The 25341-nt window shown below is 39.4% G+C and overlaps 1 protein-coding gene across 1 annotated transcript in view; it reads left to right on the top strand.

Moving 5' to 3' along the window:
• The first annotated feature begins 1156 nt into the window (after positions 1-1156).
• Positions 1157-25341, top strand: part of LARS (leucyl-tRNA synthetase) — a 72713-nt gene continuing 48528 nt past the window's right edge. Inside the window, 7 exon segments of the mRNA XM_027546080.1 lie at positions 1157-1319; positions 15732-15850; positions 18129-18216; positions 18610-18690; positions 20940-21077; positions 23813-23974; positions 24612-24724. Of these exon segments, the coding sequence (XP_027401881.1) occupies positions 1314-1319; positions 15732-15850; positions 18129-18216; positions 18610-18690; positions 20940-21077; positions 23813-23974; positions 24612-24724 (707 nt within the window). The 5' untranslated portion in view covers positions 1157-1313.

Raw genomic sequence — 25341 nt, forward strand, 5'->3', positions numbered from 1 at the left:
TCTTTTCCATGGGGATGGTCTTGATCCCTGTCTCCTGTACAATGTCACGAACCTCAGTCCATAGTTCATCAGGCACTCTATCAGATCTAGGCCCTTAAATCTATTTCTCACTTCCACTGTATAATCATAAGGGATTTGATTTAGGTCATACCTGAATGGTCTAGTGGTTTTCCCTACTTTCTTCAATTTCAGTCTGAATTTGGTAATAAGGAGTTCATGATTTGAGCCACAGTCAGCTCCTGGTCTTGTTTTTGCTGACTGTATAGAGCTTCTCCATCTTTGGCTGCAAAGAATATAATCAATCTGATTTCTTTAGGAAGACACATTTCTGGCTTGGGCACACCTCTCTACCCCTCCCAAGTGCTCTGTACAATAGATGCTTAATGACTGTTTACTGAATTAACAAAGGAAAGCATGTGAGAGTAACTAATCTGACATCCAGAAAGTAAAAGCCTTGGATCCGGTTTTTTTCAATAGATCTTTCTTTGATGATGGAAATTTTCTGTATCTGCAACTGTCCAGATATGATAACAACTGGCCACATGACTTTTCAGCACATGAAAAGTGGCTAGTGCAATTGAAGAACTAAATGGCCATATGTGTCTAGTGTCTAGTACCTAGACAGCTCCATCTTGGTTGGTGACACAGATGAAACAATCTCAATCAGGCACTGGGACCAGGAGAAGGTTTCCAGCCTCTCCTTTAATAAATTGGAGGTTGTTAAAAAATGCCTTTAAAATGTTTAAATTCTCGACTTTTGAATGCCACCACCGACAGTCATAAATATCTGTGCACAATGGCAAGTCATAATTAGCACTTCAGTTACTGAAGACGAATACACTTTGCTTCCTGGCATCCTGACAAGACACCCAACCCAGCTATGTAGGCTGAAAAGGTTGAAGGCCCGGAAACCCTAGGTGAGTCATAGCGCGCTCGCGGCATCAGTGGCCTGAACTGCATCATGGGCTTTGTAGTTAGGGCTTTGTAGGGCAACTTTTCATGACGTCACTACCGGCGCCCCTTTGAGTGGCTTATCGATTAGACTTCCGGTAATCTATTGTTCTCTGGGAAATGTAGTCAGTATATGCCTGCAGGACATAGGTTTTAGGCGTCTGAGAACTACAATTCCCCGAAGGCCAGGATATACCCCCGGAGGTAGTGCGCCAGAGATTACCTCAGCAGGCGTGCAGTGTGTGCTTTAGTGTCGTGTTAGGCCTGGCAGTCCCGAGAGGGAGGGGAAAGATAGTAACCACTCCTTTGGGGGGATCACCGAGGTCAGTGTCGTGGATTTGCACAGTCTGCTGGGCGGCGCCATGGCGGTGAGTTTTGGCGGGAAGAAAGTTCGCTTGGCTGGGGCTTGGAACCCGTCTGTCTGCTCTCTCCAGAGTTGGGGCTCCATGTGGTAGCCACTGTCCTGAAGGGAAAAATCATTTTCTAAAGAAAGGCGGGTGGTGGGGGGGCGGGGGGGGGGGCGGGTTGCCTCTCACGTTTAAGGCTTGGCTGTTGTGAGGATTTGCCTTTTCGTGCTGGCTGATGAGCCAGGCCCTGGTATCTTTAACTTTACAGATTACTTCATGTCACGTGTGTTATTTTACCAAAGTTTCTAAAAGCTGATTTGTAGAAAGAGTATGTAACATTGATTCCTCCTTCCAACACAAGTTGTTGAGCGCCTTCTTTGTAAAATAGACAAACGTTTCTGTATTCATGGTGTTTACGTGTGCGCGCGCTACATTTTAAAGTATGCGGTAAAATGTCAGGTGCCGGTAAGTGCTATAAACAAGAACAGATCAGCAAAGAGGATCCAGAGTGTCTTTGCCAAGGTACTGCTGCTGCTGCTGCTGCTAAGTCGCTTCAGTCGTGTCCAACTCTTCGCGAGCCCATGGACTGCAGCCCACAAGGCTCCCGCTTCCATGGGATTTTCCAGGCAAGAGTACTGGAGTGGGGTGCCATCCTCTTCTCCGTTTGCCAAGGTGACAATGTGGCAAAAGGGAGGTAGGAGAGCAAGCCATGCAGTTATATGAAGGAAAAGATTTCCGAACAGAGTCAACCGTGTGAGTGAAAAACAAGGAGAACTGTATGTTTCAAAGGTGGTGGTGGGGTCTTCCAGGGGAGATGGTGATGATGCTGATGGTGTTTGTGTGCTGGTGGTGGTGGTGGTGGTGGTTGTCCGATGATTGGATGTAGTTCAGGTAAAGCCTTGTAGGTCGTGACTGAATGAATGGGAACTTAGCGTTGCCAGGCAGAAGGGAGTTTGGGATCCATATTCACACTGCTGTATTTAAAATGGATAACGAGCAAGGTCCTACTGTACAGCATAGGCAACTCTGCTCAGTGTTACCTGGCAGCCTGGATGGGAGTGGAATTTGGGGGAGATACAGATCAGATCAGATCAGTCCCTCAGTCGTGTCCGACACTTTGCGACCCCATGAATCGCCTCACGCCAGGCCTCCCAGTCCATCACCAACTCCTGGAGTTCACTCAGACTCACGTCCATCGAGTCAGTGATGCCATCCAGCCATCTCATCCTCTGTCATCCCCTTCTCCTCCTGCCCCCAATCCCTCCCAGCATCAGAGTCTTTTCCAATGAGTCAACTCTTCACATGAGGTGGCCAAAGTACTGGAGTTTCAGCTTTAGCATCATTCCTTCCCAAGAAATCCCAGGGCTGATCTCCTTCAGAATGGACTGGTTGGATCTCCTTGCAGTCCAAGGGACTCTCAAGAGTCTTCTCCAACACCACAGTTCAAAAGCATCAATTCTTTGGCGCTCAGCCTTCTTCACAGTCCAACTCTCACATCCATACATGACCACAGGAAAAACCATAGCTTGACTAGACGAATCTTTGTTGGCAAAGTAATGTCTCTGCTTTTGAATATGCTATCTAGGTTGGTCATAACTTTCCTTCCAAGGAGTAAGCATCTTTTAATTTCATGGCCGCAATCACCATCTGTAGTGATTTTGGAGCCCAGAAAAATAAAGACTGACACTGTTTCCACTGTTTCCCCATCTATTTCCCATGAAGTGATGGGACCAGATGCCATGATCTTCGTTTTCTGAATGTTGAGCTTTAAGCCAACTTTTTCACTCTCCACTTTCACCTTCATCAAGAGGCTTTTTAGTTCCTCTTCACTTTCTGCCATAAGGGTGGTGTCATCTGCATATTTGAGGTTATCGATATTTCTCCCGGCAATCTTGATTCCAGCTTGTGTTTCTTCCAGTTCAGCGTTTCTCCTGATGTACTTACTCTGCATATAAGTTAAATAAACAGGGTGACAATATACAGCCTTGACGTACTCCTTTTCCTATTTGGAACCAGTTTGTTGTTCCATGCCCAGTTCTAACTGTTGCTTCCTGACCTGCATACAAATTTCTCAAGAGGCAGGTCAGGTGGTCTGGTATTCCCATCTCTTTCAGAATTTTCCACAGTTTATTGTGATCCACACAGTCAAAAGCTTTGGCATAGTCAATAAAGCAGAAATAGATGTTTTTCTGGAACTCTCTTGCTTTTTCCGTGATCCAGCGGATGTTGGCAATTTGATCTCTGGTTCCTCTTCCTTTTCTAAAACCAGCTTGAACATCAGGAAGTTCACAGTTCACATATTGCTGAAGCCTGGCTTGGAGAATTTTGAGCGTTACTTTACTAGCGTGTGAGATGAGTGCAATTGTGCGGTAGTTTGAGCATTCTTTGGCATTGCCTTTCTTTGGGATTGGAATGAAAACTGACCTTTTCCAGTCCTGTGGCCACTGCTGAGTTTTCCAAATTTGCTGGCATATTGAGTGCAGCACTTTCACAGCATCATCTTTCAGGATTTGAAATAGCTCAACTGGAATTCTATCACCTCCGCTAGCTTTGTTCGTAGTGATGCTTTCTAAGGCCCATTTGACTTCACATTCCAGGATGTCTGGCTCTAGATGAATGATCACACCATCGTGATTATCTGGGTCGTGAAGATCTTTTTTGTACAGTTCTTCTGTGTATTCTTGCCATCTCTTCTTAATATCTTCTGCTTCTGTTAGGTCCATACCATTTCTGTCCTTTATGGAGCCCATTTTTGCATGAAATATGAATAGATAGATGAATATGTATGAGTCCCTTTGCTCTACAGCTGAAACTGTTACAACATTGTTAATTGACTGTATTCCAATAAAAAATGCAAAGCTTTTTTGAAAAGAATGGAAAGAAAGGGAGTGGAGATGATGAGTATAGACCTCTTCTGAAGAATTTATAGAGACCAAAAAAAATGGGGTAATAGATGAAGATTAAAAGAGATTTTCTTTTTTTTGAGGACAGGAGAAATTATATTGTGCTTGTTTGCTTATGGAAATTGTCCTGTAGAAAGGGAAAATGGATATAGAAGAGAGAAGTCATGTTCCTGAATAGAATAGAGAAAGTGAGATCAGATCTACTAAGAAGTAGAATTTTAAATCGTTTGGTTCCATTCTGGAGCTCATTCTCTTAATCATTGTACTATCACAGTTGTAAACTAATGCGGAAATATCTTTTGCAAGCTCACTCCTATAATGAAAGTTTTCTAACTCTGATAGAACCCTTATAATAGTAGAGTGTATAAGATAATAAACATGGAGTAGCATGGATGTAAAATTAGTTTTTACTTTATAATTGAATGGTGAAGAGTAAGCAATATAATTTTCTTCATATCATAGAAGTATTTATTTTATAGAACTTTTGAAAGTTTTAATCCCTTTTAGTTACATGGGGATGTGATGTAATAAAGATAATAGTCAACTTTGAAATTATTTTTAAACTTTTCATTTGGAAAATTTAAATAGTGAACAAAGTAGAGATAATAATAGTATTATGTATTTCCATGTACCCATCACCCAACTTTAGTAATTGACAGTTTAGGGCCAGTCTTGTTTCTGTTTTATCTTCCCCAGAACGTCCACTTCCCCGTCTTAAGATTCATTTTAAGCAAATTTAAGGCACTGTATGATTTCATCCATACATATTTTAGTAAGTTTTTAAAAATATAATGAAAAATTCTCTTAAGAGATAACCACAATGCCATTTTGACACGCAACAAGAAGTATATGATGTCCAGTTGTCTCTCTGTGATAATGGTTAGCATTATTGGGCATTTACCATAGGTCTGGTACTATGCCAGGACTTCCCTAGTGGCTCAGACGGTAAAGCGTCTGCCTACAAAGTGGGAGACCCAGGTTCGATTCCTGGGTCAGGAAGATCCTCTGGAGAAGGCAATGGCAACCCACTCCAGTACTCTTGCCTGGAGGCTCCCACGGATGGAGGAGCATGGTACGCTACAGTCCACGGGGTTGCAAATAGTTGGACGTGACTGAATGAATTCACTCTCCACTCTGGTACTATGCTGGGCTTCCTAATTCGCACTAGTGGTGAAGAACCCATCTGCCAATGCAGGTAGATGTAGAGAGACGTGGCTTCGATCCCTGGGTTCCAAAGATCCTCTGGAGGAGGGCATGGAAACCCATTCCAGTATTCTTGCCAGAATAATCCCATAGACAGAGGAGCCTGGCAGGCTGTAGAGTCCATAGGGTCACACAGAGTCTGACACACTGAAGCTACTTAGTGTGCACGCGCACTGGTGCTATACTAAGTCCTTCATGTGTATTATATCTTTTAATCCTCATAGTAATAGTAGAAGGTAGATATAATTATTACTTATTAATCTCATTTTATAGATAGACAAATGGAGGCTTAAAGAGGTTAAGGATCTTGTTTAGGTTCTATAACCAGTGGCGCTAGGATATGGCCAGAGTACTAAGAGAAAGTGGAAATATAAGTGAGAAGATGAGAGTTTTTGTCCAGTCTGACCATTTGCTGGCATAATGATCTCTGAGCTTCAGATTCGTCATCGTTGAAATAGTAATACCTGGTCTGCCCATTTCTTAGGGTGATTGTTTTTTTTTGTGTGTGTGTGTAATAAAGTTTTATTAAAGTATAAAGGAGACAGAGAAAGCTTCTGACATAGGCATCAGAAGGGAGCAGAAAGAGTACCCCCCTGCTAGTCTTCAGCTGGATGTTATATAGTCACTGCTGCTGCTAAGTCGCTTCAGTCGTGTCCGACTCTGTGCGACCCCATAGACGGTAGCCCACCAGGCTCCCCCATCCCTGGGATTCTCCAAGCAAGAACACTGGAGTGGGTTGCCATTTCCTTCTCCTTAGGGTGATTGTTGCCCATCTCTTAGGGTTGTGGTTAAAATCAAAGAAGTTAGGGTTCAGGTCAGGTCAGGTCAGTTCAGTCGCTCAGTCGTGTCTGACTCTTTGTGACCCCATGAATCTCAGCACACTAGGCCTCCCTGTCCCTCGCCAACTCCCGGAGTTTACCCAAACTCATGTCCATAGAGTCCATGGTGCCATCCAGCAATTTCATGCTCTGTCGTCCCCTTCTCCTCCTGCCCCCAATCCCTCCCAGCATCAGCGTCTTTTCCAATGAGTAAACTCTTTGCATGAGGTGGCCAAAGTATTGGAGTTTCAGCTTCAGCATCAGACCTTCCAATGTGCATAAATGTTTTAATAACTGTACAGTGCTATACATATATGACTGGAGAAGGCAATGGCACCCCACTCCAGTACTCTTGCCTGGAAAATCCCATGGGTGGAGGAGCCTGGTAGGCTGCAGTCCATGGGGTCGCGAAGAATAGGACACTACTGAGCGACTTCACTTTCACTTTTCACTTTCATGCATTGGAGAAGGAAATGGCAACCCACTCCAGTGTTCTTGCCTGGAGAATCCCAGGGACAGGGGAGCCTGGTGAGCTGCCGTCTATGGGGTCGCACAGAGTCGGACACGACTGAAGCGACTTAGCAGCATACATATATGACAAAGTTTATTATCTAGTTCAGTGGTTCTTTACTGGGGGTGACTTTGTCCCACAGAGAACAGTTGGTCTGGAGACTCTAGAACAGGACAGTTGGAGGTATGCTACTGGCAGCTAGTGGGTAGAAGCTAGGGGTGTTCCTAAATATCTGGTAGTGCACATGCCAGTCCCTGAAAACAGAATTATTTGGCCCCAAATGTCAATAGAGCTGAAGTTTAGGAACTTTGCTCTCATTAAATAGCCAATTGTTGGAAATTCCCTGATGGTCCAATGGTTAGGACTCTGTGCTTTCAGTGCAGGGGACAAGAGTTCGATCCCTGGTTAGGGAACTAAAATCCCACAGGCTGCGCAGCATGGCCAAAAAAACCCCAAACAAAACCAAAAAACCCCTGGTTGTTTAGTTGAGTAACCAATGAAGAAACAGACTCAGCTTGATCAAGTGACTTGCTCAAGGTAATACAGCAAGTTGGTGATGGGGCCGATATCAGATTTCATTACAATTGACCTTGGAGGTTTTGAGAAACAAGGTTTTCTGAAAAGCAGAGACCTCAAAGAAGAGCTTTCCTGCATTCAGCATCCTCAGTACAGTGAAAAGAAACAGTACTAAGCAATTTGTGAAGACTATTGCTTTCATGTCCTTCTTTAAAGTGGGTGACATGGTCATTTTTAGGCAAAAAATATTTGTCATGTGACTTCGGTGTCTGTTAGCATTGTATGTGGTGCTGAGCTGAGCATAAAAGTTCTATAAGACGCTGTCTGCCAGAAGTTCACAACCCAGTTGGGTAAATGTCAGGAATTATTCGGTTGCATGCAGTGGAAGCCAACTCAAGTTGATTTAAGGAGAGAGGAATTTAGTAATGATATACTGGGATTTCATATGACCCATAACCCTAGCATAGAAAGTACAACTAGGCTTCATGGGGTCTTAGATACTTTTCCTTTGTGAACCGCTTCATGGAAAAGAAATGCAAAAAAGCAAAATGGCTGTCTGGGGAGGCCTTACAAATAGCTGTGAAAAGAAGAGAAGCGAAAAGCAAAGGAGAAAAGGAAAGATATAAACATCTGAATGCAGAGTTCCAAAGAATAGCAGGAAGAGATAAGAAAGCCTTCTTCAGCGATCAATGCAAAGAAATAGAGGAAAACAACAGAATGGGAAAGACTAGAGATCTCTTCAAGAAAATCAGAGATACCAAAGGAAAATTTCATGCAAAGATGGGCTAGATAAAGGACAGAAATGGTATGCACCTGACAGAAGCAGAAGATATTGAGAAGAGATGGCAAGAATACACAGAAGAACTGTACAAAAAAGATCTTCACGACCCAGATAATCACGATGGTGTGATCACTCATCTAGAGACAGACATCCTGGAATGTGAAGTCAAGTGGGCCTTAGAAAGCATCACTACGAACAAAGCTAGTGGAGGTGATGGAATTCCAGTTGAGCTATTTCAAATCCTGAAAGATGATGCTGTGAAAGTGCTGCACTCAATATGCCAGCAAATTTGGAAAACTCAGCAGTGGCCACAGGACTGGAAAAGGTCAGTTTTCATTCCAATCCCAAAGAAAGGCAATGCCAAAGAATGCTCAAACTACCGCACAATTGCACTCATCTCACACGCTGGTAAAGTAATGCTCAAAATTCTCCAAGCCAGGCCTCAGCAATACATGAACCATGAACTTCCTGATGTTCAAGCTCGTTTTAGAAAAGGCAGAGGAACCAGAGATCAAATTGCCAACATCCACTGGATCATGGAAAAAGCAAGAGAGTTCCAGAAAAACATCTATTTCTGCTTTATTGACTATGCCAAAGCTTTTGACTGTGTGGATCACAATAAACTGTGGAAAATTCTGAAAGAGATGGGAATACCAGACCACCTGACCTGCCTCTTGAGAAATTTGTATGCAGGTCAGGAAGCCACAGTTAGAACTGGACATGGAACAACAAACTGGTTCCAAATAGGAAAAGGAATACGTCAAAGCTGTATATTGTCACCCTGTTTATTTAACTTATATGCAGAGTAAGTACATCAGGAGAAACGCTGGACTGGAAGAAACACAAGCTGGAATCAAGATTGCCGGGAGAAATATCGATAACCTCAAATATGCAGATGACACCACCCTTATGGCAGAAAGTGAAGAGGAACTAAAAAGCCTCTTGATGAAGGTGAAAGTGGAGAGTGAAAAAGTTGGCTTAAAGCTCAACATTCAGAAAACGAAGATCATGGCTTCCGGTCCCATCACTTCATGGGAAATAGATGGGGAAACAGTGGAAACAGTGTCAGACTTTATTTTTGGGGGCTCCAAAATCACTGCAGATGGTGACTGCAGCCATGAAATTAAAAGACGCTTACTCCTTGGAAGGAAAGTTATGACCAACCTAGAGAGCATATTCAAAAGCAGAGACATTACTTTGCCAACAAAGATTCGTCTAGTCAAGCTATGGTTTTTCCTGTGGTCATGTATGGATGTGAGAGTTGGACTGTGAAGAAGGCTGAGCGCCAAAGAATTGATGCTTTTGAACTGTGGTGTTGGAGAAGACTCTTGAGAGTCCCTTGGACTGCAAGGAGATCCAACCAGTCCATTCTGAAGGAGATCAGCCCTGGGATTTCTTGGGAAGGAATGATGCTAAAGCTGAAACTCCAGTACTTTGGCCACCTCATGTGAAGAGTTGACTCATTGGAAAAGACTCTGATGCTGGGAGGGATTGGGGGCAGGAGGAGAAGGGGATGACAGAGGATGAGATGGCTGGATGGCATCACTGACTCGATGGACGTGAGTCTGAGTGAACTCTGGGAGTTGGTGATGGACAGGGAGGCCTGGCATGCTGCGATTCATGGGGTCGCAAAGGGTCGGACACGACTGAGCGACTGATCTGATCTGATCTTTTGTAAAAAGAAAAAAAAAATTAGAAGTTATATTTGACAGTTGTTTTGGTATGAAGACACATATGAATATTACATATTAAAGAGTTTTCTTCTATCCAAAAATTTGTTTTTTCTCCTGATTTTAAAAAATACTAAAATGTTTTGATATGCCCCTAGAAGCATTATGGGCCCTAAGCAGTGTGCCTGTTCCATCTGTAGGTTAAGTGGCTATTAGGAGTTATACAGGCTGTTTTAAGGGCTGGGCGGAAGTGCTTTACTTTCTTTTGCTCAAAACAGCTTTGGCAGAACCCAGAAGCATTGTTCCTATCTGAATTCTCCTGGAACCATATGCTTAACTGCCTCTGATGTTAGTCACTCAGTCATGTCCGACTCTTTGTGATCCCACAGATGGTAGCCCACCAGACTCCTTTGTCCATGGGACTGTAGCCCACCAGGCTCCCCTGTCCATGGGATTCTCCAGGCAAGAATACTGGAGTGGGTTGCCATTTCCTTCTCCAGGGAATCATCCCGACCCAGGGATTGAACCTGGGTCTCCTGCATTGCAGGCAGATTCTTTACCATCTGAGCCACTAGGAAAGCCTCTGATGCACTACCCTAAATAAGACTAGGCTTCTGTTGCTGAAGAAGAATGGGAAGGAATGGATATCGCATAGGCAAACTGCCATCTCTGCCATAGCTTTTTTTCAAATGATAGTCCTTGTATGTTAGAATTGAAAATTGGTCAGCATGTATAGGAATAGAGACTTATAGGTTACTTGTTAAAAAGAGGATTTTGCAGTAAGACAGGCAAAGGAGCTGAGGTCTAGATGAAGTCTTTTAGAAGTCCTTCAGAAAACAGTGAATCCATGGAGACCCTTATTCTTTCTTGGAAAAGGAAATTTCCAACTGTGTTATACATGCACACTTAATTTTATGGAAATTCTTAGGAAAGAGTTCAGATTGTTTAGCATCTTGCTTCAAATATGCAACCCAGGTCTCTGTTATTTTCTATGGCCACAATATGCAAAAGGTGGCAGTGTGTTGCTCACTTCTCCTTTTGTTTTATTGTATTTTATTTATTTGGTTGTTCTGGATCTTTGTTTTGGCATGTGGGTCTAGTTCCCTGACGAGGGATGGAGCACTCGCCACCTGCATCGGGAGTGCAGCATCTTAACCACTGGGCCACCAGAGAAGTTCTTCACTTCTCTCTCTCTCTTTTTTTCCTCACTTCTCTTTTTAAATCTTTAAATTTTTGACGGATACTTGCGAGCCTGCTATAAGCTCATTACTTCATGGCAAATAGAGGGAGAAAAGGTGGAAGTAGTGACAGATTTCCTCTTCTTGGGCTCTAAAGTCACTGTGGATGGTGACTGTAGCTATGAAATCAGAAGACGTTTGCTTCTTGGCAGGAAAGCTGTAACAAACCTGCTGCTAAGTTGCTTCAGTAGTGTCCAACTCTGTGCGACCCATAGACGGCAGCCCACCAGGCTCCCCCGTCCCTGGGATTCTCCAGGCAAGAACACTGGAGTGGGTTGCCATTTCCTTCTCCAATGCATGAAAGTGAAAAGTGAAAGTGAAGTCACTCAGTCCGGCCCTCAGTGACCCCATGGACTGCAGCCTACCAGGCTCCTCCGTCCATGGGGTTGTCCAGGCAAGAGTACTGGAGTGGGTGCCATTGCCTTCTTCATACCTAGACTGTGTGTTGAAAAGCAGGGACATACTCTGCTGACAAAGGTCCGTACAGTCAAGGCTGTTGTTTTCCCAGTGGTCATGTACAGTTGTAGAAGTGAAGTGAAGTGTTAGTCACTCAGTCGTGTCCGACTCTTTGCAACCCCATGGACTGTAGCCCACCAGACTCTTCTGTCCATGGAATTTTCCAGGCAAAAATACTGGAGTGGATTCCATTCCCTTCTCCAAGGGATCTTTCCAACCCAGGGATTGAACCCTGGAGTCCTGCACTACAGGCAGATTCTTTACCATCTGAGCCACATGGGAACCCCCACAGTTGTGAGAGCTGGACTGTGAAGAAGGTGGAACACCAAAGAATTGATGCCTTCGATCCATGGTGCTGGAGAAGACTCCTGAGAGCCCCTTGGACAGCAGGGAGATCAAACCAGTCAATCCTAAAGGATATCAGTCCTGAATATTTATTGGAAGCACTGATGCTGAAGCTGAAACTCCAGTATTTTGGTCATCTGATACAAACAATGACTCATTGGAAAAGTCCCTGATGCTGTGAAAGATTGAGGGCAGAAGAAGAGGGCATCAGAGGATGAGATGGCTGGATGGGCATGAACTTGGGCAAACTTCGGGAGATGGTAAGGGACAGGGAGACCTGGTGTGCTGTAGTCCATGGGGTTGTAAAGAGTCAGACCCGATGGGTGATTGAACAAACAAAATATAAGCTTAGATGTTGAGGATATAATGAGAAATGAGACACAGTCCCCACTGTGAATAAACTTATAGTCCTGTGGATGATAGATACTGATACTGTGTGATGAATGCTATCATAGAGGTAATACTGATAGGTAGGGACATATTAAGAATAGTACTTGATCCACTCTTGGGGAATCAAAGTAGGTGATTAGCTGAGAACTGAAGGATGAGCTAGCTAGGCAAAAAAGATTGGTGGGATATGAGGGTGGAGAGAATAGCTTGAACAAAGGCCCAGCAGGGACGGAGGAAGCGTGACACATTTGGAAAAGTGCAGGTGGCTTGATAGGCCTGGAGTGATGATGAGAGGGAAGAAGAAGGGGCCTGGCAAGGATGAGATAAGAAGGGCCTTAAGTGCCAGGGTTAAGAGTGTGGACTTTGTCCAGAGAGCAGTAGAGAACCTCTGAAAAGGAATTGCATTGATCATATTTGTATTTTGATATAATTTCCACGCATGGCAGTTATGATCTGGTCAGGATTTATAGAAATAAAAAATTTACTTATTTTTATTTTCCTTTGGTTATTAGAGAAACTTATGTCCATGATGTTTCAAGTGTGGAATTGTTTCTTACTTCCTTTTTGCCTTTGTGGCAAGGTCCTTTTAATCCATCACTGTACCTCCTCCTAGTAATTTGACGTTTCATCTTTTCTGTTGCTTGTCCTCTCCTGTCTTAAACTTACTTAAAAAATAAAAAGGAATAATAAACCATCCTTTGATTTAAAATATAGAAAACTGAGGAAATTCCCTGGTGGTCCAGTGGTTAGGACTCTGTGCTTTCAGTTCCGAGGGCTGGGGTTTCATCCCTGGTCAGGGAACTGAGATCCTATAGGCAGTCAAGCGCAGCCAAATGAAAAAAAAGAAAAAAATATATATATAAAGTTGAAAATAGTAAAACAGAGTTGACAAATTTATGGTAGATTTATACTGAATCTTACCTAATTTTAATACTTTTATTTTTATCATACAATACAGAAGGTATATTTAAGATAGTTATTGAAGAAATAGTAATACTTTTTTTTAATTGCACAGAAGTACTGTTTGCATCATTACTTCAAATTTATGTAACCATTTTAAAAAATAGCTGTCTAAAAATAGCAGCATATCTGTGATTCGAGTAGAAAGCATGTTTTGAGTTGTTGGGTGGAAGTACAGAGGGAGACGTGACATGACTTGGCAAGGTTACCTGCCTAGTAGTAGAGCCCAGGTATTTTCCCATTTAAAAATGATGCAGAATCTGGAAACATTAGCATATAAGAAGGGGATGAAAATCTAATTTTGGTTCAGATAATTTTGTATAAGAAAATAAAATTCTAGACACTAATGTTGTTTTCAAAACGAAGAGTATGGTATCCAGCTTTCACACTTGGCAGTTGCATGAGTGCTGTGTTCTTCAGCACACCTGCTTTTAGCAGCTAATTCTTTTTCACAGAGTCACAAACTGAGAGGGAAGTGATAGCCCTTGCTTTTCAGAGTTGGAGTGATCATGTGTATTTTTCCTGTTTATTTTCATCCAAGGGTGGCATAAGGAGTGATGGGAATGTTGCCAGGTAAGATCCAATATGCTGAAGGCATGCTTGCCATTTTGTTTCTTTTTTTTTTTTTTTTTAATATTTACTGATTTATTATAACGGATATGACTCAGAAACAACCAAATGGAAGAGAGTTGGAGGGCAAGGTGTGGGTGGGGACAGAGAATTCAAAGAGCTTCCATGTCCTCTTCAGGCGGCCACTCTCCCAATACCTCGACACGTTCACCATCCAGGGAGATGAGTCTCCCCATTGAAGAGTTTTTATAGATCTTGATCTTCAGCACCCTCTTCCGCTTCCCCTTCTTAAAGATCAGTAGCCTGAATTTCTAACCCTCTAACTACTTGATCTTTTTGATAATCAGCCCCATCCTAAGGCTATCTTAGGGTCTCAGTCACCCCATTAGCACAAACTCAGGTTGATCAAAAGCGGCTCGTTAGGAATAGCGAAAGATACGCCCATCACTCAGGAAATTCCGAGGGTTTAGGAGCTCTGGCCAGGAACACAGGACAAAGACCAAATGTATTTCTTAATATGCCACACTTTTTATCCTCTGTCTAGTAATCATTTTTGGTTTAAAGGCTATATTTCCTAATCAATATAGTTATATCAGCTTTCAGTTAATTCAGTTCAGTTCAGTTGCTCAGTCATGTCTGACTCTTTGTGACCCCGTGAATCGCAGCACGTCAGGCCTCCCTGTCCATTACCAACTCCCAGAGTTCACTCAGACTCAAGATCATCTAGTCAGTGATGCCATCCAGCCATCTCATCCTCTGTCGTCCCCTTCTCCTCCTGCCCCCAATTCCTCCCAGCATTAGAGTCTTTTCCAGTGAGTCAGCTCTTCTCATGAGGTGGCCAAAGTACTGGAGTTTCAGCTTTAGCATCATTCCTTCCAAAGAAATCCCAGGGCTGATCTCCTTTAGAATGGACTGGTTGGATCTCCTTGCAGTCCAAGGGACTCTCAAGAGTCTTCTCCAACACCACAGTTCAAAAGCATCAATTCTTTGACGCTCAGCCTTCTTCACAGTCCAGCTGTCACATCCATACATGACTACTGGAAAAACCATAGCCTTGACTAGACGAACCTTTGTTGGCAAAGTAATGTCTCTGCTTTTGAATATGCTATCTAGGTTGGTCATAACTTTCCTTCCAAGGAGTAAGCATCTTTTAATTTCATGGCTGCAGTCACCATCTGCAGTGATTTTGGAGCCCCCCAAAATAAAGTCTGACACTGTTTCCACTGTTTCCCCATCTATTTCCCATGAAGTGATGGGACCAGATACCATGATCTTCGTTTTCTGAATGTTGAGCTTTAAGCCAACTTTTTCACTCTCCACTTTCACTTTCATCAAGAGGCTTTTTAGTTCCTCTTCACTTCTGCCATAAGGGTGGTGTCATCTGCATATCTGAGGTTATTGATATTTCTCCCAGCAATCTTGATTCCAGCTTGTGCTTCTTCCAGCCCAGTGTTTCTCATTCAGTTAATTAGTATTAATTAATTAACCAGTTTTTAGTTAGTACTTGCCTAGCATATATTCTTTTAATTAATAATATTGTTGTATAATTTTTGTTTCATTTAAATTTCTTATTAATAGCCTGCTCACCATTTTGGGGAGAAGTTCTTCATCAACTTTCTTGGAAAAAACAAAACAAAACATGTAGATGACTAATCCTCCTGCAGCCTGTATCCACTGGGCCTCACCGTCCTCCTTTGGTGGCAGTAATTGTAGCTGAGCAAGCAGGCACTGTTCTATCCTATGCTTTTTTTAAGTATTCACCTATTTTAACTAAATAGGAATATTTGAAATCAGTGTTTTATTTATTGTAGTATCTAATTAAAAAGAACTTCAAAGCTTTTTAATGTATTTAAGTAAGTCTTTAATCATCCCTTTGAATTTGAAGTGGATAACCCTATCAGGTCATGATAACCCTAATTTTTAATCTTAACTCATTTAAATTTCAAGATAACCATGGAAAGATTATCAGTAAATGGCTCACTTCTGTGTGAACCCAGATCTTTTTTAGCTTTTTTTTAAACAAGTCTACTGAAATATAGAGTGGATTATTCTGTATCTGTTGTGTCTAACAGGAAAGAAAAGGAACAGCCAAAGTAGACTTTTTGAAGAAGATTGAGAAAGAAGTCCAACAAAAATGGGATGCCAAGAAGGTGTTTGAGGTCAATGCATGTAATTTAGAGAAACAGACCAGGTGAGCAATCATTTGTGAGGTTCTCCATGTCATACTTCCATAACCATTGGCTCAGAAAAGGCTGTGTGGCAGGAATAAAGCAGATTGTATTTATAATGTCTGAAATAGGCTGAAGGAGGTGACTTCCATTTTCTCTATTTCAAATTAGCATCCTCTTTCCTGTGGAATTCTTAAAGGATTTTTTCCTATGTAAAGGTTTTTTAAAAAAACTATTATTTCTCATAGTTAGACAAAGGAGAGTGTTTTTAAGTTTTGTCTTTGTTGACTGATAAAAGGATGTCGTTCTGTTACAGAGATTCATATTATAGTGATAATTATCTCCAAAGGCACAGAATATAAATTTTTAAGGGTTTCTGTAATCTTATTTTATAAATGTATATTGCCTTGATGTTAAGAATTGATAGTAACATAATTAAATGATACTGAGGAAAAAACCAAAAGTAACTGCTGCTGCACAGTACCATGGTAAATATGTGCATCAATTATAAGTTGAGTTGCAATTTCAGATATGTTGGAATGTAGCAAAATGTGCTTCTTAGAATTGAGGATATACATGGACAATAGAAATAATGCTGCTAAGTCGCTTCAGTCCTGTCCAACTCCGTGTGACCCCATAGACGGCAGCCCACCAGGCTCCCCCGTCCCTGGGATTCTCCAGGCAAGAACACTGGAGTGGGTTGCCATTTCCTTCTCCAATGCATGAAAGTGAAAAAGGAAAGGGAAGTCGCTCAGTCATGTCTGACTCCTAGCGACCCCATGGACTGCAGCCTTCCAGGCTCCTCCGTCCATGGGATTTTCCAGGCAAGAATACTGGAGTGGGATGCCATTGCCTTCTCCAAATAGAAATAATAGTAGTTATTATTGAACAGTTGTTGTTCAATATGCCAAGGCAGTAGGAAATATACTTTTTTTAAACTGTGTATTCTTGTTTAATCTTCTTAATAATGCTTTAAGTTTACCAATATTTTACTTCTTGTTTTATTGATGAGTATACTAAGACAGAGAGGTTAAGTAACTGGCTTAAGGTTGCATAGCTAGGAATTGACAGGGCTTGGACTTCTTAGCAGGACTTTCAAATTCCAAAGTCTGTCTTTGCTGTTAACCTGTACTCTAATGGAATTCTTTTTCTAAGAGAGGAGGATTTGCTCTAAGACAAAGTTTCTGATGTTATACTTTATTTTTTCCAATTAAAAAAAATTTATTTATTCATTTGGCTGTGTTGGGTCTTATTGCAGCACTTGGGATCTTCGATCTTTGTTGCTGCATATGCACTCTTAATTGCGGCTTGTGGGATCTGGTTCCCTGATTGGAAATGGAACCTGGGTCCTCTGCATAGGGAGCATAGAGTTTCTCTGGCGTTATAATTTAAACTAGAATTTGAAGCTTCTATTTGGTTCTAGAATTTTGGTCAACTCTAAAGTAATTTAAAATAATCTAACATGAATTTGAAAGCTCTTTTGCTCAGTGAAAGAAAATGCACTGAAGAAATTTAGAAATATAACATTGAGTGAAAAAAGTGAATTGAGGAATCTTTGTGAAGTAGACCATATTTAAAATAAAGCTCACAAGTGAGTGAAACTAAATGATGTTTAAGGGCATAGACATATGTGCAACTTATTAAAAAACAAAGGAATGTCAAAAGTAAATTTCAAGATAATGGTTATTTCTGGTGGGAGGATGGGGAGGAGCACACAGGTAGCTTCAGTGAATTTATAAGTTGGATAGTGTGCTTACAGGTGTTCGTTGTGTTTTATAACTTACATATGTCTGTTTGATATACTTGATTCATTAAAAAAAAGAATAAAACATAATTAAGCAGCTTTTAACAGGTGCTTTTTTAAGTGAATTTGCCACATATGCATTTTGAGGATGTTTTGTTTTACTTGAGGGACTTCAAATTGCTTTATGTATATTTAGTGAAAGCATATCTCATTTAATCAGTAAAACATTAAGGTTTTCTATTATTTTTTTTTGTATATCTTTTTTACTCAGTGTTTTAGCTTAAGTTAAACCCTGTTAAATCCTATTTGCTACAAGGATATTTATTTCTTTAATAGCCACCTATAAATATCTTATTTTTTCCTAAATCAAAAATATGTTTCAATTTTAGAGACCTTTTAATTTCTGGATTTATAAATTTAATTTTCGGTATATTTTAAATAACTAAAATTTAAGCAAGTTACTTACAGTAAAGTGTTCCCTTGGCCCCACCCTTAATTGTTAAAGGAATTTAACATTTTTTTTTTTGTACTTTCTTTCTTACATGATTCTTTTGCAGCAAGGACAAGTACTTTGTAACCTTCCCATATCCATATATGAATGGGCGCCTTCACTTGGGACACACGTTTTCTTTATCTAAATGTGAGGTAAAGCTTCCTTTTTGTTTAATATAATGGAATGGAGGGTCTTTAATGAATACTATTTTGAAGAAAATGACATCTATAGAATTTATTTCCTGTTAAGGGAACTTAGAGTTCCTTAATTTTAAGCATGGTTTTTATTTTTAAATAATTTAAGTTTTCTGTTTTCACATGCTGTATGTGTGTGTGCACAGGGTTCTAGGTATGTGTATATGTTCAAAAGTAATTCTTAGGTTGGTGAAGACATAGAAAAACGTATAACTCTTGAATGACTATAACATCTAACTGGTGCTCTAAAGGAAGATGGGAAGAGGAAAACAAAACTAATTGTGAAAAGTCAGAATTTTGTATTCATCTAGCATTTAAATTTGTAGTTTAAAATTAATTTTCTCTCTGTAGTTTGCAGTAGGGTACCAGAGACTGAAAGGGAAGACTTGTCTGTTTCCTTTTGGTTTACACTGTACTGGAATGCCCATTAAGGTAAGATTGCTTGGGGATTGTTTTGTACTCATTTTAGCTTAGAGCTAATAGTAATATCCAATTCAAGAATTTGAAATAGGGTTTTCAAATACATACTTCGGTACTATGTTAAAGTATTTTTTTGAAATGAGTTGAATTTATTATAGTAAAAGTTAATTTTTAGAAAACATTTGAAGAAATGCTTAAAGGGCAAACATTAAGGTCCAAGTGATTTCTAACTAATTTTGATATCTTTTGGTTACCTTATATATTCACATTTCTGTTTAGAATTAGATAATGACTACTAACAAGTACAGTGGACACTGTTTTGTGCATGCATGGCATATATAGGCTGTTGGCCTAAAATAATGAACAGTTCTATCTGTTTCGGTCCATTTTTGTAAGTGTCTTCAATTTGTCATAAATTTATATTAAAAATAATTTTTAATATAAAATGGGTAAGAAAACTACATTTGAAAGGATTCCCTAAATCCTTGGGAGTTGGGAAATTTAACTTACTTCTTTTTATGCACCAGTCTTTTATTTTGAAAAATGTCCTACCTATAGGGAAGGTAAAAGGATGGTACAGTGAACAGCCAGATACCCTTCGCTTATAGTTACCAAATATTAACATTTGCACAGTTGCTCTAGTTCTGTCTCTCAACATACAATACATGCACGCTTTTTCTTTCTTTGTCTATGAACTCATTGAAAGTAAGTTGGCAGACATCATGGCATGTCACCCCTAAACACTCCAGCTTTTATCTGTTGAGAACAAAGCCATTCTTCTACATTGTCACTATCCCATTATCCTCTCCAAGAAATTAATCATTGATGTAATATTATCATTATCTAATCTATAGTCAAATCTCCCTAGCTGTCCCAAAATGTCTTTTCTGGCAGGTTTTTACTTTTTATTCTTCCCACTTTTATTCTTCCCACTGTCTGACATCAAAAGCCATATAAGTTAACTTGTATCATTTTAGTGATATTAATAGTGTCCATGTTTCCTCATCCTAAAGTTAACTTTTCCTTTTTCTCATTAAAAAGTAATTTATGGAATGATCCATTAAGACTCTTTGACTATCTGGTTATCCAATAACTCAGTGGTTTTAGCATCCTTTCATGATCCTCGTCTTTCAGTAGTTGAATTTGTGGTTGTAAAATGATGACTTTCTAGTTGTCTTGTTTTTTTCCCTGTTTATTAACTGAAATTCTTCTTTTTAGAAGCAACCTTTCCCTTTTTGAAAATTTACAATTCTATATTTGTATTTTTTTTAAACTTTAACACTGCATGCTGCTGCTGCTGCTGCTAAGTCGCCTCAGTCGTGTCCGACTCTGTGCGACCCCATAGACGGCAGCCCACCAGGCTCCCCCATCCCTGGGATTCTCCAGGCAAGAACACTGGAGTGGGTTGCCATTTCCTTCTCCAATGCATGAAAGTGAAAAGTGAAAGTGAAGTCACTCAGTCGTGTCCACCTCTTATTGACCCCATGGACTGCAGCCTACCAGGCTCCTCCGTCCATGGGATTTTCCAGGCAAGAGTACTGGAGTGGGTTGCCATTTCCTTCTCCAATGCATGAAAGTGAAAAGTGAAAGTGAAGTCACTCAGTCGTGTCCACCTCTTACTGACCCCATGGACTGCAGCCTACCAGGCTCCTCCGTCCATGGGATTTTCCAGGCAAGAGTACTGGAGTGGGGTGCCATTGCCTTCTCCATTAACACTGTATACGTGGTGTCATCTTTGTTTGTAACAGTGGACCCATTATGGGGTACACTTGAAAAAAGATGAAGTTGAAAATGTAGGTTCATGTTATAATTCTGTAGCTCACTAGCTTTATAACCTTGGATAAATCACTTCATCTTTCAGTGTCTGTTTTCTAGCATGTTATCTCTTGTCCTACCTACCTAGTAGCCTTGTGATGATGTGACAGTAATCTTTAAATTGAGAAATGCAGTTTTTAGAGTTGTTTTCAATATGATAATACTATATCTTTATCTTTGTACTTCTGACACCTAACATAAAGTATACTGCATTGAGTAGTCTGGGTATTGAATAAGTCATTGCCAGGTAAATGAAGTAAATTAGTGAATTTTTAGGTACATGATTTGTATCATATGAGTTTTCTGTAATGATCTACACATCTGTAGATGTATTGCTAAAAAGTTCAGAGTCAGTATTAGTTGGCCTTAGAAACAACAAAAAAACTCAAAGTGTTTCTACCTTGGAATTTTTAACTTTACTGCCTCTAATGTTGTGTTTTTTGTAGGCATGTGCTGATAAATTGAAAAGAGAAGTAGAGCTTTATGGTTGCCCCCCTGATTTTCCAGATGAGGAAGAGGAAGAGGAAGAAATCAATGATAAAACAGAAAATATAATAATTAAGGATAAAGCTAAAGGAAAAAAGGTTTGGTGACTTGATGATATTTATTTTGGTTGAAGTTTTATTTATATTTGTCAGATTTATATGTACATTCCCAGAGTAACAATATAGTAGTATCTGACACATAAAATGTACTCATTAATGTTTAAAAAGTAATGAGGCAAAAATATCTTTCTCACCTTTTGATTGCCTTTTTCCCCCTTTTTACTTTATTTTGAAATAATTTTAGACTTACAGAAGAATTACAAGATTGCATAGGGTTCCTTTACATCTTATATAACCATAGTACAGTCCTCAAATCTAAGAAACCAACATTTGAACAATGCTGTTTGAGAAACTACCAACTTCATTTGGTTTCACCAGTTTTTCCTTAACATTCTTAGTCTGTTCTAAGATCCTATCCAAAATCCCATCTTGCATTTGCTTGTCATGTCTCTTCTGTCTTGTCTTCCTGATCTTAGCACTTCTGAAAAGGACTGGTCAGATAACTTATAAAGGATCTCTTCTTTTAGGCTTGTGTAATGCTTTCTCATGAGTAGATTGAGAGGTGATGTGTCTTCAGTGAATCCAATCCAGGAGTATAAGATATTGATGTCTTATTACTGGTGATGTTAACCTTGATCATTTGGTTTAGGTGGTATCTATCAGGTTTCCTACTGTGAAGGTTTCATTTTTCCCTTTGTGATTCATGTATGTTTTGGGAGAGATACTTTGAGACTATGGGAATAACATCTTGTTTTTTTAAAAAATATATATTTCCTCACTAATTTAGCATTTTTCAGTGGATCTTGCCTGCAGTGGTTATTGCTGTTTTGTTCTAATGTTGATTTTCTGTTTCCCTCATGTAGAGTTCTTCTGTTTCTTCTTCATTTACTTATTTCTTTTTTGTATCAGTGTGGATTCGTGCATATTTATTTATTCTTTGAGTTATAATCTAATACTATTGGTTTTTGTTGTTGTTGCTGCTGAGTTATTGTTATTGCTCAGATTGTTCTAGCATTGGCCATTAAGGGACTCTTTAGGTTGGCTCCTGTGTCCACTTGACATGCCCCCATTTTTCTTTTATTCCTTTTTTTTTTTTCTGAGCACTTCTGTACTTTCATGTGCCATAAGATGCTGCAAGCTCATTTTCTATTCTCCCTATTTTAGCCCTGGAGTCAGCCACTTTTCCAAGGAGTCCTTTTTCCTTTTATTGAAAAATGGTATTTAGAAACTAAATTCTGAGTGCTAGGTATGCTCATTGTTTCTAGGTCTTCTCAGTAGAAAGAGCAAGGAAATATGTGTATGTCTACTAGCCCCTTTGCATGTATGTGTCTGTATTTACTTCTTTGTATTTTTTTTAAATGAGATTTTTTTCTTTTTTTTCTTAATGTAAGCACTTTATTTATTTTTGGCCACACCAACCAGGGATCTTAGTTCCCTGACCAAGGATCAAACCCACACCCACAGCAATGAAAGAGCCAAATCTTAACTACTGGATTGACCGGGAATTCCTGTATTTTTTCTTTATTTAAAATATTTTTTCCTTTTCCGTTATGTTTTTTTTTTTTTTTTTTACAGCATATTGAATAGAGTTCCTTGTGCTATATAGTAGGACCTTGTTGTTTATCCATCTGTGTATAATAATTTAAATCTGCTAATCCCAAACTCCTAAACAACCCCTCTCCCACTCCCCTTGTCTTTGGCAATCACAGATCTATTCCCTATATCTCTGAGTCTATTTCTGTTTCAAAGATAAGTTCATTTGTGTCGTATTTTAGATTATCCACATATAAGTGATATCATATGGCATTTGTCGTTCTCTTTCTGTCTCTATTTTTTCTGAGTGCATACTGATCCCTCTGGCTCTATTTTAGCACCACAGGGTTCATTCTAGCATTCTTCTTTGCTTATTTGTGACTTCTTTCTCCAGCAGTAGGAAACCTAGCTCTCATTTACAGTATATCTGTTATTTGTTCAGTTGTCTACCAGTAGTTACAGAACAGTTTTACCAACTAAAATACATTGGTTGTGTATAGTTCGTTTTGTCTTTAGAATCTAGCCAACACACTATTTTCCAGTTACTTCTAAAGTTCTTTCTTTCCTACCCCTTTAGTGTGGTTATATCATGCATTTGTAATACAGTTAGATAACTTTGTCACAGTCTGCTTTCTATCTTGAGTTCCTCCAACATCCTGGTCAATTTTTTTTTTTTAATTTACATGCAGTAAAATTCACTCTGGAGTATATCATTGCCTTGGTTTGACAAATGCATAGAGTCTTGTTTCTGCCACCACGGTACATAGAGATCGGTTTCCTTAGTCCCAAGATTCCTCCTCCTACCTTTCTATAGTTTCATGGTCCAGCACCTTGGCCCACCTCCAGTGCCTGGCATGTGGTTACTTTTTTGATATTGATAAATATTGGAAAAGAAGGAAACTCTTGTTAGTAGTTTATTCATAACTAAAAAAGATGTATGTGGTATTTGAAAAAAGGAAATAGAGAAGGTTTGGTGCTAAGAACTTTGTGATGATAATTATTTTATGGTTCCAACCATTTACTTACCTTTGGTGTCAGAATACAGGTATCAGACTGTATGGTTTGGCACATAAAACAGTACCTCCAGATTCAGCAGTATTCCTATATGTCAGTAATATTGTTTTAGAGTTTAAAAAAACTACCAAATAGGATCATTCATTTAAAATTATTGTGGTTCTGGAGTTTGTTAACTGGTTGTTAGTTGTTCTTTGATGGAGTTTGGTTTTGCTGGTTATTTTCAGAGTAAAGCTGCTGCTAAAGCTGGATCTTCTAAATACCAGTGGGACATTATGAAATCCCTGGGCCTTTCTGATGATGAGATAGTCAAATTTTCTGAAGCAGAACATTGGCTTGAATATTTCCCACCACTGGCTGTCCAGGATCTGAAGAGAATGGGTTTGAAGGTATGCTGGCTACCTCTGTAGTTTAAGGCAATGTGAAGAACCTAGTTATATTTGTGTGACTGTACGAGATTTGGTCCACCTCTTAATTTAGAATAATATATTCCATCAGTATTCCACGAATGGCTTGGTACTGTTATTTTCTGATTAGAACCACATGGGCCTTGAGGTAAGCAATGAAGTACTTTAATGTTTGTTGTTTTGGAATATATATAGATATACTAGCAATTAGTAAAAAGGAGTACTGTTCAAGTGAAGAAACCCACAACATTGTAAATTAACTGTACTTCAATAAAATTAAAAAAAAGAGATTTCGAAGAAACCCAATGTAAGCTTAAATATTTAGGGACACAAAAAGATGTTGTTTAAGTGTTCCTTCTTAATTTATTATAATTCCTATATGTTTAATATGTAAATATATATGTTTAAAAGCTTACATATTAAGCATAAATTAATGTGATAATTATGATATATATTTAATAGATGGAACTTGAAGTTTTTTGGTTTGCTTTTGATATTTGATATAATTCTACATTAAAAAGTTAGAAGTAGGCAAGTAAATAATTGATTCATGGGAATTCCTATTTATAGAGACTATATAAATTTCTAAAAAATTACCATTTCCTTTCTCCTCCTATAGGTAGATTGGCGCCGGTCCTTCATCACCACTGATGTTAATCCTTACTATGATTCATTTGTCAGGTGGCAGTTTCTAACATTAAGAGAAAGAAGCAGAATTAAGTTTGGGAAGCGGTGAGTTTATTGTCCTTCAGTTTAATAAAGCAAAAATCATATAATTCCTGTATTGTAATTCAATGTGCCCCAGAGCCTACTTTTTTCCATTATCTTTTCTCTTTTTATAATTCCTCTTTTTGTTCTGTTGGTTTCCTTTTTGTCTGGCCGGTGTCTTAATTTCTTTGAGCTGCTTAGTGTTTGTGACAAATAGAACCAGGGAGAATAGGGGGTCTCACTAAAGATTCTCTTTTTATGGTCTCAGGAAAGATTCTCTTAAGTATTCTAGCCAAGTAGAAAAATAATTTTATTTGTGTTTTAGTTTATCCTTTTGCTCTATAAATTGTTCTGTAAAGTTCTCCCTTGATCATATGGACTCGTTAAAAGGTAGTTGCATTTCAAAAGCTTATTTATATTCTACAGTCTTCTGTTTCATACCACAAAGCCAAGATCAGTGAATATTTTTCAGTGGTATTACCTTTGATGAAGGCAAAAAGCTTTCATTGAGTAACTGTGTTGGCAACAAAATTCCGCATAAAAAATGATGTAGACATTTACTCAGAAGTTTTAGTTAGAAGAAATATTGTGAGATGTTAGGAGCAACACTGACCAATCCGTTAGGATAAAACTTGTACATT

The sequence above is a fragment of the Bos indicus x Bos taurus genome, chromosome 7, assembly GCF_003369695.1.
Source record: "Bos indicus x Bos taurus breed Angus x Brahman F1 hybrid chromosome 7, Bos_hybrid_MaternalHap_v2.0, whole genome shotgun sequence".
Lineage (NCBI taxonomy): Eukaryota > Metazoa > Chordata > Mammalia > Artiodactyla > Bovidae > Bos > Bos indicus x Bos taurus.